The sequence below is a fragment of the Emydura macquarii genome, unplaced genomic scaffold (assembly GCF_026122565.2).
Source record: "Emydura macquarii macquarii isolate MOO-44397 ecotype Brisbane River unplaced genomic scaffold, CSIRO-AGI_Emac_v2 contig_1348, whole genome shotgun sequence".
NCBI lineage: Eukaryota > Metazoa > Chordata > Testudines > Chelidae > Emydura > Emydura macquarii.
The window spans coordinates 18,754,186-18,774,587 of record NW_027131485.1 but is presented as its reverse complement, the minus strand read 5'-3'; the positions used below and the strand labels follow the sequence as shown (position 1 = coordinate 18,774,587).

At 40.4% G+C, this 20,402-nt stretch overlaps 1 protein-coding gene across 2 annotated transcripts in view; it reads right to left on the bottom strand.

Moving 5' to 3' along the window:
- The window catches only part of ATF7IP2 (activating transcription factor 7 interacting protein 2), a 71,721-nt gene that overhangs the window by 35,095 nt on the left and 16,224 nt on the right, over positions 1-20,402 (bottom strand). For both annotated transcript variants that reach the window (XM_067551296.1, XM_067551298.1), the window contains exons 2-3: positions 12,593-13,503; positions 8,236-8,366 (exon numbers count right to left, since the gene is read on the bottom strand). In XM_067551296.1, the coding sequence (XP_067407397.1) occupies positions 8,236-8,366; positions 12,593-13,493 (1,032 nt within the window). In that variant the 5' untranslated portion in view covers positions 13,494-13,503. The remainder of the gene's footprint in view (positions 1-8,235; positions 8,367-12,592; positions 13,504-20,402) is intronic.

Sequence of the window (20,402 nt, the reverse complement as noted above, 5' to 3'; positions counted from 1 at the left end):
TTCTCTAGCAAAATACACTATACTGACAAAAACACTTTTATGCCAGTATAACTGTGTACGCACCAGGGTGTTGCTGGTATAGAAATGTCATTAAAAAAATGAAATACTCCTAACTGACATTATTAGAGTGTCAAAAAGTTTCTAGTATAGACCTGAATCAAGTATGTTACCTGAATTAAGTTTGTGCAGAGTAAGTTACTATATTTATGATGACACATTAAACATTTGTTTTTCTTACCATTAACAAACTCATCATTAACATCTTAAAAACATGCGTAGTCATCATTGATAAGTTAGATATGGCAGAAGGAAAGCAAGATAGAGATTTAAATATTTCCTTGATATTATATTCCAGGACAATAAACTACATTAAAATGGGTTTAAAGTTGAGAGCATGCCTCAGGAAGGTATGGGTAAAAAACCCTAAATTTTGTAAAAATGTAAAAGGAATGAAGCTTGTCTAGCAAAACTCTGTTACTTACAAGCCCATGCTGATAGTAAGTTTATAACTTCATTTTTTTAAGAGGTTATATACTTGCACAATAATCACAAGGAATAGAATAAAAGTTTATGGAAAACTAATTGCCAGAATCACTCCTTTTCCTTTAAGATCAGTACTGAATCAATTCACTTTTCTTGCACACCTTCCCTCCTTCCCTTTTCAAAGATTCTATTGCAATTAATTTGGAAAGTTCATTAGCTAATCCCCTTAAAATTCTAGAATGAATGACTTACTGTACCCAATAATTTGTAAATGCTGATTTTTTTAAGAGATCATCAAATAGCTGCATTAGGCCCTGCTTTTTCTGAAAAGTTTAACTTGAAGTCCCAATGAAGTCAATGGAATTGCTTTACTGAATTAGAGCTTTAATATCCTCACTTAATTGTCCAAGCTCTAAATCTTCTAGTTGCAGTCAGATAAGAAAAAGGAATTCCATTTCCCAGTCATTAATTTTATCTCCTATTTATGAACAGGTCTACTTATTCCTTTAGATTTTCTTTGTTCCTTGAAATGTTTCTAATAGGTATGCTTGATTTCTTTAATCTCTTTGGCTAGTATTAACTCATTCTGCATTTTTTGCTGCTTTGATCCAGGGACCACTTGGTGCCAAATGGCAGAGGGTACACGGTTTTTCTGATATCTGCTGGGTCAGATATGTGAATAACAGTTCACCAAAAAGTGGCATGTGAGGTCTCTACCAAGAGCTATTAGCCCACTAGTCATCATAATCATTGCAAAATGTATGTAAGGCTAATAGTTAAGAAGCTGTATGTCTACTGTAAATTATGTTCTTAAGAACTTGGAGTTAAAGGAAAGTCACCAGGAAGTGACATGCCTCAGACATGGCCCTTTCAAGCAGGAGGTAATAGATGAATATCTCCTTGTCTAGTCACATGTGTACTGTGTATTGTATGACTCACAGTGTAGGCTTCTTTGTATATTGAGACATGCAAAAAAAAAAAAAAAAAAGGAAATTCACAGGATGAAACAAACAATAGGGGGTGTCCCGTTTATGATAAAGACAAAGGCTTTGTAGGATATATCTGGGGGTAAAAGGAAACACACTGGGGTCCTCCATCTAGGAGACAAGTTGACAGTGTATCTGTCTCATGAACGGAGGATCACAGCCAAGCCTAACTGTAAAGCATTGCAAGGATTTTGGTTGAACATTACTCTACCAGATATGAGAGTATTTAGTTAGTTAAGTCTAGGTTCTAGAATGCATGTTATAATTTTATTTTATATATAACCATTTGTTTCCAATACTACTTCTTGAATTGACATGCTTTTTAAATAAACTTACACTTTATTTCACCATAAACATACCCAAGTGCTGCGTGTTAAGCAGAGCAGTGATCTGAGGTGAGCTAGGGTGTACTGTTTCTTTAAGGACAGCGAGTCTGTGAATATTGAGAGTGTCCAGTGGATCAGGAGATGCACATTCCAGAGAGACACTTGATAGGCTCAGGAGTTGGGGTGCATCTGTTGTCAACTGTAAGTGGGTATACAAATCCCACAAAGGGACGGAAGGGGTTAAAGGACTATATAGGGCCACCTAGCCCCACCCCTCCAACCCTGTAGAGCATGCTCCAACTGGAGACAGGGTTTAAAAGGAAGCAACCCAGCTCAGAAGCAGGAGGCTGGGGAGGACTGCAGACCTAACCTGAAAGCTCCTGCCAAAAGGGGCTAGAGAAGCTTCCCTGAAGGTACAGGACTGTATGCGGCGCCCAGCTGGGGCTGGCAGTTTGGTTTCCTTTCTCCTTATCTGGGATCAGAAACTGAGGAAAGGAAGCAGTGGCAGGAAGCAACTCAAGGAAGGTAGCTCAGAGGGCCCCTCCCAGAGGCCAAATGCTGAGGATCTTCCTAGGGCCCTGGGTCAAAGCCCGGTGGAGTGGGCAGGCCCAGGCTCATCTACCACTGCCCCACGACCAAGTGGACATTAGCCACTAGGCTCCTTGTTCTACCGAGGACCCCATTATACTAACCTATAGAGAAACAGCAGAGCTAGCATAGGCCTAGAGTGGAGTATTTGTGTTGCCCATGGCCAGTGGAGTTGGGGAGCTGACCCTGGGCAGGCACAGACAAGGCTTCCTCATGCTAAGGACTTCCTTAGGTACTCCCAGGTAGCATCACAGCTGCCCATCTCTTTCCCCTACAAGACCTGACAGATACTATAATCTTGTTTTGATGGACTTCCCTTTTCTAATTACAATGAAATAAAATACAATAAATAAAATCAAGTCTGATGTTTGAGCAGTCCCCATAAAGTCACATTCGGTAGCTTTTTTCTTTAAAAATAGCAATCTCTGGAGCCTTGATTACAGTGCCTTTAAGTGTTCCCAGCTTTTTACATTAGCGAATTTTGACATTTCTTCCATTGGACTTAACTCACTGGATTTCTTAATTTCATCAATATTGGGTTTCCTGTAATCAAGTATGTTGTACCACCACATTCTATTAGCTTACTGCTGACCATGTCAGATTCAAACACTTCGCACTCACTGGTTCTAAGCTTTATTCTTCTTCTCATATTCTCAAACAGCTCCTTTCTCATGGTAAATAGTAGAGTGAAGCTGGTTTTCTCTCTGGTTACAATCTACAATTTTTGACAATTAAGTTATAGTCCATTTAATTTAGAAATCTCATGGTCAGCTCTGTTACCCAACAGATGATTTGATACGTTGCTGTGCATTGTCAAAAAGTGTGGAAACAATAGTGGAACAATAGTGGAACATTTTCCAATTATCATTATACTGTATTTCATTTTCCAGCATAACTGTGCACACCATCACGCAGACAATTTTTTGAAAGCACTTATCTTTCAGCTGAGTCCATTTTAAGTCGTATCAAACATAGGTAGTTTAAAATGTTTTGATCAATTCACTAGATTCAGAGAGGAAGTATAGTTTACTGGAAGCTGTTCGGGTATAAGTATATAACGTAAATTCAAGTAAGTATTTGACTGAGATGGGATTTTGGGGCCTGCGTGCCTGCCTGAAAGCCTCTGAGCTACACATGTCAGCAAAGAAAAAGACATAGCGGGTTCCTTTTGCCTGTCTGCAATTAGATGGGTTTTTCTTTATTACTGTGAAAAGATAAGAGAAGTAGTTAAAATGTTTCAAGGCATAGTGAAGGTGTGATATATGAACGCACAAATGAGGGAAAGCTCTGACTCCTCTTCAAAACAGATGCCAGAGCAAGGCCAAGCAAGCGGCTGGGAAAGCAAGGGAGGTGAAGGGAGGTGTTAAAAAACAAACTAACATAGGGCCATAAACAGACCATGGCCTAGATGTGACACCACTCCCTGCCCATGCAGTACAAAAGATGTTGTACCAATGCCCCCAAACCTAGACCCCCCCAAAATGGAATATAACCATAAACTGGAAGAGGTGGTATCGGAGGAGGGGTGGGGGGGCATGGCTTACAGCTATAATTAAGGCTATCGAGAGAGAAGAGGGGGTTTCATCGGTGTACAGAACCATGGTCAGGGAAAGAGGGAGTTCTGTGGGCGTACAGAACTAGGATTGGGGGAGGAAAGGAAACTATCAGCATACAGAAAAATAAGCCCAACTGGTGTGAAGGGCTTGGATACGGTTATGGTTTTAAGCTGGTCAGTGTAACCCTCAATAAACTCTTTGCGGAGTGCCTGCAAATTGGACTCTGGACTGTTGCTTTCCAGGAAACTGTGTCTGGGAACTGAGAAGGGACAGGGCGACGGAACCCTAACAGGAGCCTTTTCGGTTATAGATGTGAAAACTTAATATTCACTGTGCCCATAAGCAGTATAGTATCTTTGCATCTTCGTTTTCCAGTTATGAGTTTAAAAGTTAGAAATGAGAATACCACCAGCTATGTTTGATGTCATCTAAGCTTTTCAGTTATGTGGAAAAACAAAACGTTACAAATGTAAAGCTCAAGGATTTCAAGCTTTTGCAATTAGAAGCAATTTTCCTTTCTTTCACCATTATAAGTGCTCCTCAGCCAGTTTTCCAGCCACTGCTTCGTTGCTTTTCAAATTTATTTGTGAAAAACATTTTTCACATTCTCTCTGTTCTCAGATTCATACCCAAAAAATCTCAGGCACTCTCTATTTCTCTTGTGTGTTCTGTACCAGTCCTGACAAGGGTTTTGTTCCTCACAGTCAGCAGAGGGGCAGAACACAAGTCTCTGAGGTCATACTTTCATATGTAAAGGTCTAACCATTTCTTAGCTTTCAACAGTTTCTACCTCCAACACGAAGAGAAAACTACCTTATTTCCACTGAAGCCAATGGCAGGTTCCAATTAACTTCAATGATGTACTGAAATCATACGATATTTGAAACAGGACAAGCCATGAAAACAGCTGGAGTTCAAACCAGTTTATGATTTTTTTTTCTTTTTAAATTCATGAGGTTTAAAGTGTCAGGTGAAAGTCTGAAATAAGAATTGGGGTCAGTTTTAACACTGACTTCAAGGGAGCCAGGATTTCACTCTGGTGAAAATTGTCAAAAAATATTGGCCCACTGCAGGGTTGGGCAACCTGCAACCCATCAGGCTTCTGAGTGCGGCCCATGAGAAATTTTGTTAAAAGTTGCTCACACACATGAAAGAATCATACAAGAAGCGCACTGATTTGACAATTGGTTGATTTTTGGCAACTATTTTTGTAATAGTTATGTTATATTATTGTAATATTAATTTTGTAATTAATATTAATTACATAATCTACTGATAATTTTGATTAATTTAACTAAATTCACACATACAGTATTTTAAAATATGGTAACACTGCATGAGCCACGCTTCTGGCTTCAGTCTACTAAGTATAGCAGTGTGCTACTGCCAGTGGTAATGAATGGCTGTGCTTACCAATATTACTTTTGCCAGTAATCTGCACTTAAACACAAAGTGATCCATGATAAAATTAAGTGGGGTGATAGAGACGAAGGAGAATCAAATGCAAGATCAAAAGGTACATAGGAAGATGTAGCCGTAGCGGCTGTATCCAAAAAGAGGGCAACAGGTAACGAGGGAAGAAGATAAGAGAGCTGGGAGCTGGCTTATTTTGTTATTGAACAGAAAGGGAAGCCATTTGCTTAATTTGCAATGAGGTGATATCAGTTCCCAAAAAATTCAATGTTCAGAGACATTATGAAACATGCCATTTCTCTCATGTAGCAAATTTTCTGGTAGGTTCTCCATAATGTGCTTTCAGATCTGAAGGAAGCCATGAAAACATAGAAGCAGGTACTTAGACAAGCATTAAATGAGAGTGATGCATTGACTTTGGCTAGTTTTCAAATTGCTTGGTTACTTGCAAAAAAATGGAAAGCCATTCTCAGATGGCAAATTAGTGAAACAATGCTTTATCGAATCCTCAGATGTTTTATTTGATGGATATAAAAACCAAGAAGAAATTATTGGACTCAGCAGGCGTACTGTGAGTCGCAGAGTGAACGACATAGTTGCAGACCTGGAAAAGCAGCTTTTCAGAATTATACATTCAAGCGAGGCCATCAGTATAGCGTTGGATGAATGCAAAGATATTAATGATGTTGCTCAGCTCTGCATCTGGGTTCATTGTGTTCAGTTATCTAAATGTGACAGAAGAATTTTTAAATCTCTTGGGAGTACGCAGGCAAACACATGACTCAATTTTTTTCGAGGCATGTACTGATTTTTTCAAAGATTACGAGTTACCTTTGGAAAAAATTGTATCAATTACAACAGATGGGTGCCCCTTTGACAGGAACACAATGGATTTGTGGCTTTGTTGAAAGCTTGTGAACCTGACGTACTTGGTGTGCATTCCATAATATACCAAGAAGTGCTCTGTGCTAAACTTGGCAAAGGAGATAGACTGAAAGCTATAATGGACAAAGTGGTACAGATAGTTAATTTAATACGCGCTTGCCCCCTGCATCACCATCAGTTTGTGGAACTGTTTGAACCAAACTGAAACAGAATATGGAGATCTTGTCATGCACACCAAAGTGCGCTGGCTAAGCTGTGGTAAAGTACTGGACTGCTTCCTGGCACTTCTACTGACTATCAAGCAGTTTCTTGCCCAGAAATCTCAAATGTACCTAGAGTTAGAAGATGAAAACTGGATTCTGGATGTGTCTTTCCTCGCTGACATCTCTAGTCACCTGAGCGCGTTGAACGAGTCATTGCAGGGGAAAAAATCACCTCTTGCCCACGCTAATTATTAGTGTCAGAAAATTCATGCTACAGCTGCAGTTGATGTCCACTCAGTTACCATCACATGACTTCACTCACTTCCAAAATTTGAAAAAAAAATGCTGGATAAACTCTCTGATCAAGGAAATGAAGAATATGATCCATCAGTTCACATGGAAGTGCTATCTCTTCTCTGAGTGATCAGAAGCCCTTCCTGTCGTTGCTCTCAAATCCATTTGAATTTGATTTGAGCCAATCTGTCATAGTATGTCAAAGGCTTGGGGTTCATAAAAGGAAGTTTGAGGAGGAATTACTTCATGTTTGCCCCGGATGAAGACAAAATTAACCAGCTGAAGAGTGAAGGTATAAAAGAACTTTGGAAGGATATACCTGGGCAAGTTCTACAGCATTGCATTGCAAAGCTGATGTCAATCTTTGGCTCAACATATGTATGTGAGCAGACATTTATTGCTATGGGACACATCAAATGCAATAAAGTACAACAGACTAACGGATGGAAACCTCAATGATGAACTGCGATGCGCCTGCACATCCCTGACTCCTCATCTGAGAAAGCTTGTGGAGGACAGATCCAACCAGGTGTTGCATTGAGTATGATGTATTGTAAGGAAAGCGTAAATAAATATTTCTTTTGTCTTTATTATTTAAAGTTGATGACAATTCTATTAATATAAGCATTTCCTATAACTCATTATGAAATATTCAGCCTGTATTAAATGTATTTAAGCTTATTCTTGGGGTCATGATTAGTGCACATGCTCGATTTCAATCTTGCGGCCCTCTGAGATAAAGGAGGGCCACTAATGCAGCCCACTCACTAGCCTAGGTTGCCGATCACTGGCCTAGCACGTTCTGTATGAGCCACTTAAATTCAAGAAATGACTTTTTCTTGGTGGGAGTCTACAAGAGATCAAAGTGAGCAACCCTAATACATCCTAGGTTCTATGTTTTAAAGCTGTAGCCCATCAAAATCTAGCAGCTAACAGACACATTCAACCAAAACAGGAATGGAACAACTCAGGTGGAACTTTCAGCTAGTAACCCTAATGGGAATGAAGTCACAGCTCTGACCAATTCTGACTGCAATTTTTATCTTCTGGAAGGGAGGATTGCGCCAATTTGTCTAAGCTATTTTAGCTAAGTGAAAAAGGAAATCTGCAATCTGAAGTGTTCTCAGGCTATTCAAGAAAAAATTGAGTAAATGCTGAGTTTAAATGAATGTTACTTCATCTACTAAGACATACAAAAATTAGGTGTATTTATAGAGTAATCCATTTTATTTGTCTTTATATAGCAAGGAATAATTTTCAAGTTTCCTGACTAATAGAGGCACCAATTTAGAATTACTTCAGTTCATAGTTTCCTCAAACCTATCTGAATTCTGTCTCGAAAGAAAATTATTCACATCCATAAGACCTGGCTTAAGTTCATCAGCACAGCTAATAATTATATCTGAAATTAATATAAAAAGCTACATTTAACAGGACAATAATTAAAACATGTAATGCATGAAAGATTTTAGCTTTAAGCATGTAAAATAAAACAAGTTACCTTTCCCAAAAAATTGTCCTCTTTTTCTGATACTGTACAAATATTCTTTTTGTTTTCATCAGAAATTTTGATGCGTTTACAGTGGATATCTTCCTTGCCTTCTGAACATACCCTCTTCCTTTGAGCATTGTCTTAGAGGAAAAACATGACAAACATTTATTTCACAAATTAATTTTCTTATCATTGCTATGAAAAGAAACAACTTGTAATAAATGCCTTGGTAAAGTACAGTACCATTCAAACCAGAGGTTAAATTTAAAAATGTGGTTCTATTTCTTAATTACATTACACCATAGTTTGGTCTTAGCTTCGAGTGGGAAGAGTCTTATTACTTTTTTGTGGGAGTGAGAGGGAAATCATGAGAAAGTAAAATGGAAAAAGCAAGGTCATTGACAGGGTGCTAGCCAGCCACTTTTCCATAGCCAAGTGGTAAGAGAATTTTTAATTCTCAGGATGCCTTGCACGGGGACAACTGCCAGGGGCTGGCTACATCTCCCTTTCCCCAATAATGATAACATGCTTTCTGCTGCTCCCTCGAGACAAATAGTTAAGAGAAAAAAATATGCTGCTTCTAATGCCATAGAAAAAAAAGTAGATAAAGGGCCACTTCAGGTGACCAACGGTTCTTTTCCCCTGCATTACCTTAGATTGGTGACAGACAGTCTGTCAGCAACTATACTCTTTCTATTTCTCAAACTGATGGTTCTCCTCCACCACAACAGACACTGAACCTCCTCCCCTACATTTTTTTTAAGTGAAAGAACTCACCTGCTTCTCCAAGACAGATTGATTAAGAAATGGAGGGGGAGAGGGAGGGAGAGGAATTCTGAAGAGTTTCAGTGAGTACTCTAGGTTTGCATGAGTCTCTTCTTTGATTACCTGGAATTTAGAGGTGGATCTTGGAGACAAGGGATTAATTTTCCATTGATTTATGAGATTGCATAGGGTGTAAATTAGTGCAGAATTTGGTCCAAGATGCCTTGGAATTTCCACTGAGACTCTTCTGTCTTCTCTTTGTGTAATTATAATGGCCTTTATTTTTGTTTGTTTCAAGATAACCAAAGTCATTTTAAAAAAGGCAGCCTCTATCCCAGCCCTACTTTTATCATATTTTCACTCTCAAGCTATATCGATTCTGGGTTTTGGAGACAATCCTCCTGGAATGTTTCAAATTAAAACAGATCATTGACAACAGCTCCATCTTTTAGGAACAATACTAAAAAAAGTCAACTTATTTTTTCCACCATTTTCTTGTTTCCTTTCATCTCCTTGGATAAACTCAAAACATTTTCTGTCCCTCAGATCCCATCTCAGCTAATAAAGCTAAAATGCTTTTTTTCCCCTGGGAATTTTTAATTCTGAGAGCTATAATTAACATACTGACATTTGTTCAGCAGCTTCTCCTAGACTTTATACCAGGACCACTTGCAGAGGCAATCTTAATAAGTGAATTGTAAGTGCATTCTAGAAAGTGTTGCACTTTCCCCGTTTAGTCTGCGAGTGGCCCACAAACAAAAAGGGAAATTGACTTTCTAGACATGGTAAACAGTGAAAATAACGACATACAAAATGATGTCAAATAACCAAACTAAAAAAAATAAATCTTCTGGTTTGTTCCTCTGAACTTTCAGTTACAATTATATTTCTTCTATGTTCCTTCTAATCACTGGCTCAAAAAAAAAAAAAAGTTCAGATAGAAGTGGGATTGCCAATTCAATGTCCTTGTAAAAGCAAAGAAACCCATTTTTCTATGCTCATACATTTTAAGACCAGAAGGGATCATCTGATCCTCTAAACTGATCTGAAACAGAACATTCCAAACGTGATGTAATATGGCTGCTCATGGTTTTACCAAACTGAAGCACAAATATAACTAGAGTCAGGTTAGTTTTATTAGTGCTATTCTGAACCCTGACTGTGAGGTAACAATTGTATGCAGTGTTGTTGTAGCCAAGTTTGTCCCAGGACATTAAAGAGATAAGGTGGGTGAGGTAATGTCTTTTATTGGACCAACTTCCTCCTATTGGTGAGAGAGACCTGCTTTTCAGCTTACACATAGCTCTTCTTCAGTTCTGGGAAACTTACTTGAGAGTCACAGCTAAATATAAGATGGAACAGATTGTTTAACGTAAGTAGTTAACACACATATTAGGGGACCATTCATTCAAGGTGAAGTGGCCCATTAACACCCTCCAGTCATAGGAAGAAATGGAGAGGGGAGGAAACAGTTGGGGGTAGGGTGACCAGATATCCTGATTTTATAGAGAGAGTCCCAATATTTGAGGCTGTGTCTTATATAGGTGCCTATTACCACCAACCCTGTCCCAATTTTTCACAGGTTATCAGGCCATCCTAGTGCGAGGGTGGGCAGGAGATTAGTTGGTTGTTAGTTGGTTATAACAATCTAGAACACACTATTTTTGTTTTATCCAGGGCAAACAAGACCCTCCAACCATGTTTGTGAACCAGCCAAACAAGTTACCTCATCCTCCCAGCTCTTTGTTTGATACACTTATGGAGCACACTGCCCAACGGGTTATTAGTTCTGCTCTATGTATGTGTCCTCCAACCACCTTACAACGGCTGAAGCACTATCAGACAAGTGCCCAAAATTTTCCCAGAATGTACCTATACAAACATGGCTAAGCAGTGGGCCAGCTGCAGACGCACAAACAAAATTGTGACAACAGGAAAAGTTGCTGTGTGGATACAAAACCAAGCCATGTTATTTGCAACCAGTTAAGATGGCAGTGCCTCTAACCGGTTCCAAAAAAAGAAAAAAAGAGCTGAAGTTGCAGGTACAGAGGTGGTGTGGTTTCACCTGAAATATCTCCAAATAAGAATCACATAAAAGTGTTTAGTGGATGATGATAGAAGATCTAAGGCTATGCCTACACTAGAGACCTTACAGTGGCACAGCTGTACTGCTGCAGCTGCGCTTCTCTAAGGTCTCCGATATAGCTGCTCTATGCCAATGAGAGAGCTCTCCTGGCAGCATAATTAAACCACCCCGAATGTTCAGCGGTAGCTATGTTGGTTGGAGAGCATCTGCTGCAGACATAGAAGTGCTGGTGTGAACAGCACTGTCAGTAAAACTTATGTCGGTCAGAGGTGTGTTTATTTCACACTCCTGACTGGCAAAAGTTTTACCGACAAAACCGCTAGTGTAGACACAGCCTAATATTGATGGCCTTAAGCCTGAGGGAATCTTGAGCACAGTCAGTAGTAGTTGTTATAGCCCCAGAGATCCAAGCACCAAAGCTAACAGTTCATTGTGCTTCTTTATTCAGAATTTCTGCATAGGGCACCCTAACACACTTGGGGTTTAGTCATAGTAAGTTGACAACGCTTGAACACCATCTATCCTGAACTATGTGTTCAGCATCATGTCAGCTAACATGACTGTTAAACATGTTCAGACATGGTAACATTTCATAGTATAGGCCAGATCCAAATAGAGGCACTGAACTGGAAATGGCATAGTACAACTGTTTGACTAAGGGAGGCAATGTGCAGCCAGCAAAGGTTTAAAACAAAAAAGAAATAAAGAAAAGAGCTGCCTATGAAGTTGAATAGGCAGGATCACCTAACAATCAAATACATACCAGCTGAATGATTGACTTAAGAAAAAAATGTAACTCCTTCCTCCTCTTCGTTTCGTTCTTTTCCTCTCATCCCAGTGTATTCACCTTGGATAGGTCAGACCCGCCTCATTTAATTGTTTTTTCCTTACACTTCTTTATGCCTGCCTGAGCCTGCTTAGAACAAATGCCTGTCCTATATTTAATGGCCTAGATTGGGAAAGTCCACTCTGAAGCAATTCTTCTTTCCTGTTTCTCTTGTTTTCTATTCTGTTTTCAGTTACCTAAATCCATTCCTTCTCACCATTTTCTTTCTTATATTTCTTTTTCCATTTATTCCCTCCTTCCACTTTTTATTACTTAATTCTCTCTTTTACCCTCTCTCCCCTGCCAATATCTCCTTCCTCCATTGCCTTGAACTGCATATCCTAAATCTGTTACGTTTCTCCTCCTGTTTCCACACAGTATATGAACACTTCAGTGAAGCAGGGCAGGTGGAAGTGCTGCAACTGGACTAGCTACTGGTAGCGCTTAATCTATCTAGGCTGCTTCAGCACTGCACATTGGCAGGCCAGACAGACTAAACAGTGTCAGGAATGACGAAAGAAGAGAGAATGTGTCCCAGCTTCAGGCCAAACACATACTCACATACACACACACATGACCTACAGAATTTTTGTAATAATAAGATTTCTGTAAATTTGAAAACTAAAATTCAAGAAATTATCTTGGAAACAGTCAATCTTTATAAGTCATTAGAAGAAGACAGTGCTTACCAATACTATATTCAGGTGATGTATCCTGCAGCATAACATCAGATTCCACATCTTGCAAAATATTTGGACTACCATTTCGATGGGATGTTTTACTCTCCAAACCATCAGCTATTCTATCTGTCCCAGGCAGTGTGGGAGCAACTGAATGAGTAAGGTTATATTTGTGCTTCACATCATTTGAATCTGATACTGTATTTACCTTTTTTAATGTGGGAATACCCTCTTCTGTTGCACTATTTCTTTCTATTGTTGTGCCTATCTTTTCTAAAACAGGAATCATCTTGTTAGTTCTTCTTTCATCCCCATGATCACTGTTAACTGGGACTTCTAAACAAGCACTCTCTTTTAACTGGTCAATAGGTAGGCTATTTGGTCTGGAATACAAATGCACTTCAACTGGCTTGGAGGATGGTCTATTTAGTTCATTTTCATACCATTTATGCAGTATATCTTGTAAACACCCAGAATTTAGAAATTGTTTTGCATCAGAATTTTTGTTACAAGATTTCTCGTGGAGAGGCTCTTGGGATTCCTCTTGACAGTTATTCTGATCAAAATTTTTGTCATAAGCACATTGTTTTACTTCATTTACTTTTGAGTTAACACTGAACCTCTGTATTGAAACTGTTAATTTTTGAGGTAACATTTCACTTTTTTCAGGGAACGTATCTGTGTTTGATTCAGTCAGCAAGCTTCCTTTTACAGAATCATCACTTTGGCAGTTTACATCCACAGTATTTAACTGAACATGGTGATCCTCAGTATGCAAGCCGTTTAGAATTTTTTCTTGTCCTGAAATATTTTTTATTTTGCTCAGCATTTCCACTTGTTTTCGACTACTTGGAGTCATCGTTTTTCTTGCTCTCAAAGGCTTGTGGATGATTGTATTTGAACTCTCCATCTTTCATGACCTAAAATAAGAAAAAAAATATATTTTAAAACACATTATTTTGGGAATAATTTATGACTAAAGTTGTCCCACCACCCATTTGTGTTACAAAGGTTTGAAAGCTTTGTTTAAATCAAGTTTTACAACCACAATCGTAAAATGTATATCTGAAAAGATTAAGTTATATAATTAGTCTGCCTCACAAAGCAGGCTTGTTCCCTACATTACACTTATCAGTATTTTGTCCTTTCACATATTAAAATGTTTAAGTAAGCTAATGAAAAAACTAGCAAAAACCAGTGTTCAATGCTATCTTTTAAGTGGATCTCTTTCAGTACTGTGCCCTCACCTTAAACTTGACTAACACGGCACTTATGGGCTGTAATGGAAGACCTGTCTGTTTATAACCAAGAAAAATTCAAGATCCATATTCACTGTCTCACTGGCATTTAAATACCAGAGATCAAATATTCCTACCTTCAGGAAACTGAAGGGCTGAACAAAAGTGCCCTGAAATGGCTCAAGCACTCTCAGTCTAAATTCAAAAGGTTATGGGACACCTTTTCTTCTCTCTCCAAAACCCTCACCTGTAGAGTCCCACAAGAATTAATCTTCTATCCCATGTTATTCAATGTCAACCTGAAGACAAACGTGTAAACGTGTCAGTAAGCATATGATACCCACCTCTACAGTGCTGTTCATATTTTCCATATAGGAACTATCTCCCAGCTCTTTCAACATTTAAGTGAAATCAGCACCTGGATAAAAAAGCAGCAGCCTATACTTAAACCCAGGTAAATCCACAGTGATGCTAGTAGGAAGAGGGAAGTGCTTTGAAGAACTTGACACACTGCAATATACCCCCACCAAGGCAATCTGCCCCCAGATTTTTAAATCTGTCCACAAGCTAGGATTTCTTTTGTATTCTTCAATGCTACTGGATGCCCAAACAGCCATGTTGGCGAAAAGTGTATTTCTGTCTGTAAGTGGTTGGGAATTTTTATCCCATCCTATTAGACGCAGCCATAGCTACATTGATCCATATACTCAGAACCTCCAGGCTTAAATTCTCAGCGTATACACTGCAACACAGACCTCTCCGAACAAGCTCCTGTGCTTCAATCTCTAAACTGGCTACCCACAGAACAGAGTCTAGTTCAAGGTCTCTGACATGCTATTCAAAGCCATTCATGAGATTGGCCTTAGCTACCCAAAATATCACCTCTCCCTCCATGACTATGGACATCCCAAGACAGCTACATTTCTCTGGAGCAATCAAACTGTCAACCAACAGGTTGAGTCTTGTGAGCTTGACACACAGAATTTCATGGGCATATATGCAGGGGATTGGATTAGATGACCTCCTGAGGTCCCCTCCAACTCTAATATTCTATCACCTTCCTAGACAATGGATTTCAATTCCACATATTACAGCTACCACAGGTGTCTTTTCATTTTATGACTGAAACACATATAATTTCTTAGATTCACTTTCCTTCAATAAGTTTTTCGCTCTTTCCTTCATCACACTCGCTTACACACAAATGTATAAAAATCCTTTTCTTCTATGACTGGAAAGGAAAAAAGTTTGTTACTTATATATATTTTTAAATATATCTTGCTATCATAGGTCACTCAATCTGTAATGGTAGTTTCACTTCAAACCCAGGTTTAAAGCAACATCTTTACATAATTTGTTATGATTTCTAAAATGTTTACTCTGTTGTCAGAATAAAAATTTTTAGAAATTAATCCTAAGAGCCTACTCATTTCTTCTAAGATTTTTTTTTTTTTTTTTTTTGGGGGGGGGGGGGGGAAGAAGAAGGAGGGTTCAGACTATCCATGACAAATGTATACAAAGTCAGTAAGTGGCTTTTGTTATATAGAGCAGCAGAGCAAAACATAGTTCCCACACTGAAAGAAAAGCTCTGTCTCCCTGTCCTATGCAAGCAATAAGGCAATACCTGCCTCCAAACCAGAAAGTCCCATGCTGATACATACAGCACAGCAGATGACATACAGCTTGTCAGCCACACCTACTTCTCTTCCTTTAGGTCACTGAAAATGTGCTAGCCAAGTCTGCTGAAAATTAACAATTAGCTACTTAGACCACAAGCTGAGATGGTCTTGATTATGATATGTAGTGAAACTTAGGGTCACACTGAGCCCAATTCCATTGTCCAAAATCTGCTTGTCTACAGCAGACTGAGACAAACACAAGAGTTCCGGATTGATGAGACATGCTAAGCACTACCAAAGAAAAAATTAAGGCACTGGAGGTTTAGAACCATAAACCAGTATAACAATGTGGCTTTGGAGAAGGAAAAAAAAAAAAAAAAAAAAAAAAAAAAAAAAGGCACCTGGCTGTTCTGTGAACTGACTTTATTTTGGGAGAAAAAACAATCCAGTCCTCTCAAAATACTTAAGAGCAAATCTGCAAATGTACTTAAGACCAAGAGAGACAGTCACTACTGGAAGTAAAGGACAGTGACAGCAGGTCATGATGTTGATCATGTTACCAATAATCAATAATAGATTTTGTTTTTACATATTCAAATTTACATAGGCCTGGTCTATACTGATAATGTAGGTCAACGGAAGGCGGCTTCCATTGACCACATAAAGTATGTGTCCCCACGGGCATGTCAGTTTCACCAACCTAAACTGCAATAAAATTCGACTTAATAAAACCACCTCTGCAAGTGGCATAGCACTCGAAGTAAAATTCTGTGGGTCGAATGAGTGTCAGTGTAAGTAAAACGCAACATAAATTGGTATCATTGGCCTCCAGGAGGTCTCTCAATGTTCTGCTGTGACTGCTCTGCACATTCACAGTCTGCTGCACTGTGGCCACATAAACAAGAAATAGCTCCTCCCCTTAAGCCCCAGGAAATTTTGAATTCCCATTTCCTGTTTGGTCAGCATGGGGAGAGCTTGCCAGCACAAAATGATCATACACGCCCCAAATGTCTGGAGTCGCCTGGAGTCGACCTGAGGTCTTGAATCTCATCGGTCTATGGGGCGAAGAATCATTTCTGGCTCAGCTCTGAGCAAGCAAAAGAAATTTGGATATCTACAAGAAGATATCTCACGGAATGTTGAAGGGGTAACATGTTGGAGAGATGTGCAGCAGTGACGCATTAAGCCTGAAGAGCTGAGGCAGGCTTAGTTTTTCTAGTTGCCTGAAAACAGTCATTCTGGCTCCTCACCAAAAACACGCCGCTTTTACGAGAAGCTGCACGCTATTCTCAGAGGCGACCCCACCACCATGCCACCACACAGCATAGATACCTCTGGGGAATCTGAGGCCAGGATGAATGAGGACGAGTCTGTGGATGAGGAGGAGGAAGATGATGAGAACAGGCGAGTGGGGTATCCCTTCTCCCTGAAAGCCAGGCGCTGTTTGAAACACAGGAGCAGCCCACCCAGACGGAGGAAACTGTGACTGACTGGGATGCTGGGGAAGGCACATCTGGTGAGTATGTACTGCAAATTGCATGTCTTCAGTTATATCCCCACTCCAGAATCTTGTACCAGCAGGAAAAAGTGGTGTGTGTGGCGGTGGGGCTGTGCAGCGGTGGGGCTGTGCTTTCTTGTACTTGGTGTGCTTAAGCATTGGGTTCACCCCGAAAAAGATTTGTGCACACAGGGATGCTCCGAGAATCTTCCATGCATATCTCCAGGAAGCTTTCACGTAGGTACTATACAATCCTTTGCAGAAGGTTTCTTTGCAGTCATTTCTTCCACCACGATAGGACACTTCCCCGGCCACTCTGTTATTAATTGTGCAGGCATTATCGTGGAACACAGCATAGCAACAGAAGGGCCAGACCTGTAGCCAGATGCTTGCACTAAATCCTCCCTTTCCACTTGTGTGACCCTCAGCAGGCTGATATCACTCATAGTTACCTAGGAAAGATGGCGCACATTTACAGTACCTGCCAAAGAAAGTTTTTTAAAGTGTGTTATTCCACAGCTGGGAAGGTTTCTTGGTTCAGTACACCACAAGTCCCTAAGCAGGACGTTGTTGCTATAGGCCTTGGGCATCCACAAATGGGTTCCTATTTTTTCCTCCAGAGACAGTGTGGAAGGAACAGTTTTATATACTTTATTCTATACTAAGCTTTTAAGACTCCATCTTGTATGCTAAAGATTTCATCTTGGATTTTTAGTAGCTTTCTCAGCCTTGAAACAGGTACATTTTGCAGATGTTGCAGGTTTTTGCAGCTGTCAGTAGATAACGGGACATTGCTAGATAGCTTCAAAAGATAGTTATAGTAATCAGAGGCCCTGGTTAATTGGCAATATGGAGAAATTTCTTAGTATATCTTAGTGTAGAAAAGGTTGAGCTAATGGAAATGTACCATAATATGTCATCTTTTTCTTTGTTCTCTTTGTCTGAATACTGTATAAAACTTAGTGATGTGAGTCTGTAAGGTAGAAGTCATCAGGACCCTTAGGGTGACCGACACTTCTCCGAGCTGCTCGTAATAAACTGCCTCAAAGAACTTCGCACTCAAGTAATTATTTAGGAGGGCCCTGAGCTTTCTATGACAACAGTAACCCGTATCCACCTCTCACCCTTTCTACCGCCTGTTAAAAGCCTGATCAATGGGAGCCCGACATCCATGCTGCTCTAGGGAGCATAGACTTGTGCAACATGGGCACTAAGGATTTCCATAACATAGATGCCCTAGGCCTTTACTTACCATGGCTGGAACAGCGCTCCGACCCCTGCAGTAGATAGGCAATGGTATGCAGTTCTACCTTCCCTTGGGAAGGCTAAGGGGAATTATTTATAAATTGTAACGTAACTTGTCCCATGGACAAAAAGCAAACAGTGGGTACATTGTGCTTTGCTTCCCTTACAGTGGGCAACATGGCCTTCAACACAGAGTCTCATACTCCTGCAGAGCGCCTGTCACAGATAAGAAGGTGAAAAAACAACAACTCGAAATGACATGTTTAATGAAATAATGAATGCCTCCGCGGCTGCTGATACAGAGCTAAAAGCATGGAGATTTCCTTCTCTGACAGGTGGCACATGGACATGGACAACAGAAAGGCAGCTCAGGAATAGGAGCTTTCAACACAATATAAGATGCTGTGTATAATGCATGATCAGTCAGACATGTTGAGGCATCTGGTTGAGCTTCAGGAAGCTCATCAACAAGAGAGACTCCCTCTGTAGCCTTGCAAAACTCTGAGCTAATGCACTTTTTTCTAACCCACACCCCCAAGCAGTATAGGAGGAGGTTGAGTAGGGTGCAATATGTGCTGCACTCCTTGCCAGCTAAGGGGAGCAGAAAGAAGCGATGGCCTCTTTATGGAGTGGGAATGTGTGATTCTTTCATGTCTGCACAGCCAAAATGGGCTCCGTATCCCCTCTCAGGCCCCACACAATGCATGAGGAATGTTCAATTATCTTCCTTTTCCCCCCCGTGAAGGATCACCAATAAAAAAAGTACTGCTTTACAATTGATTGCTGTTTGTTTATTGATAAGGAAACAAAATGGGAAGTTGGGGGAGGGGAAATGGATTGGTGGGGGAAGGGGAAGGTGGGGTGGGAGAATTGGATCAGTGGGGAAGGTGGAAGATTGGGGGAGGAAAACGTACTGCTTCAAAATTCATTACTGTTTATTTATTGATAAGAAGGGAATAAAGGGAGGGAGAAGGTGGGGGGAACTGGATCCGTGGGGGATGGGTAGGGGATGTAAAGTGAAAGCACAGCACAGATAAGCGACGCACATTACAGTTGAGTCTCGTTACAAGAGTAGTTTTTCAATGCTTCCCAGAGGCTTAGTGCTCTGCAATTGGCTCTCAGCATTGCAGTGGCACCTGGCTGCTCAAAATTTACATCCAGACTATTTGCCTCCACAACCCAACCCAAATGGGAACTTCTTCCCCCTTTGTCTCACAGACATTATGGAGCACACAGCACGCAGAGATAACTATTGGGATTTTTTTTCACTGAGGTCTAATCTAGTGAGCAGACTGCGCCAGTATGCCTTTAAACATCCCAATGCACATTCTACCACCATTCTGCATTTGCTGAGCCAATTTTGAAAACGCTCCTTGTCACTATCCAGATGACCAGTGTATGGCTTCATTAGCCAGGGGAGCAAGGAGTAGGCCAGATCCCCCAAGATCACTATTGGCATTTCAACATCGCCAGTATTTATTTTTTGGTCAGGGAAGAAAGTGTTCACCTGCATCTTTTTTAACAGACCTGAGTTCCTAAAGAGGTGCATGTCATGCACCTTTCCAGACCACCCCACACGGATATCGGTGAAGCGTGCCCTGTGATCCACAAGGCCCTGCAACACCATTGAGAAGTATCCCTTTCAATCTATATATTCTGTGGCAAGGTGGTCAGGGGCTAAGATAGGGATGTGAATGCCATCTGTGGCCCCCGCACAGTTCAGGATCCCCACTGCAGAAAAGACTTCCACTATGTCCTCCACGTTTCCCAAAGTCACTACCCTTCTTAGCAGAAGTCTATTAATGGCCTGGCACACTTGTATCACAGCTGTTCCCACAGTAGATTTATCAACTCCCAATTGATTTCCAACTGATTGGTAGCAGTCTAGCATTGCTAGCTTCCATAGAGTGATGGCCACTCTCTTCTTCACTGTCAGAGCAGGTCTCAAGCAAGTATTCACGCATTTCAGCGCTGGGGAGAGCTCTCCACAAAGTTCAAAGAAAGTGGCCTTTCACATTTGAAAGTTCTGCAGCCACTGCTCATCATCCCACACCTTCATAATGATGCAGTCCCACCAGTCACTGCTGGTTTCTCAGGACCAGAAGCAGCGCTCCACCAACTGCAGATGGTGCATGACAGCCTGCCACAAATAGAATTGTTTTGTTCTATGGCTTGTAGCAAGATGGCCTCTGTAATATTGCAATTTTCAGCACATCAGC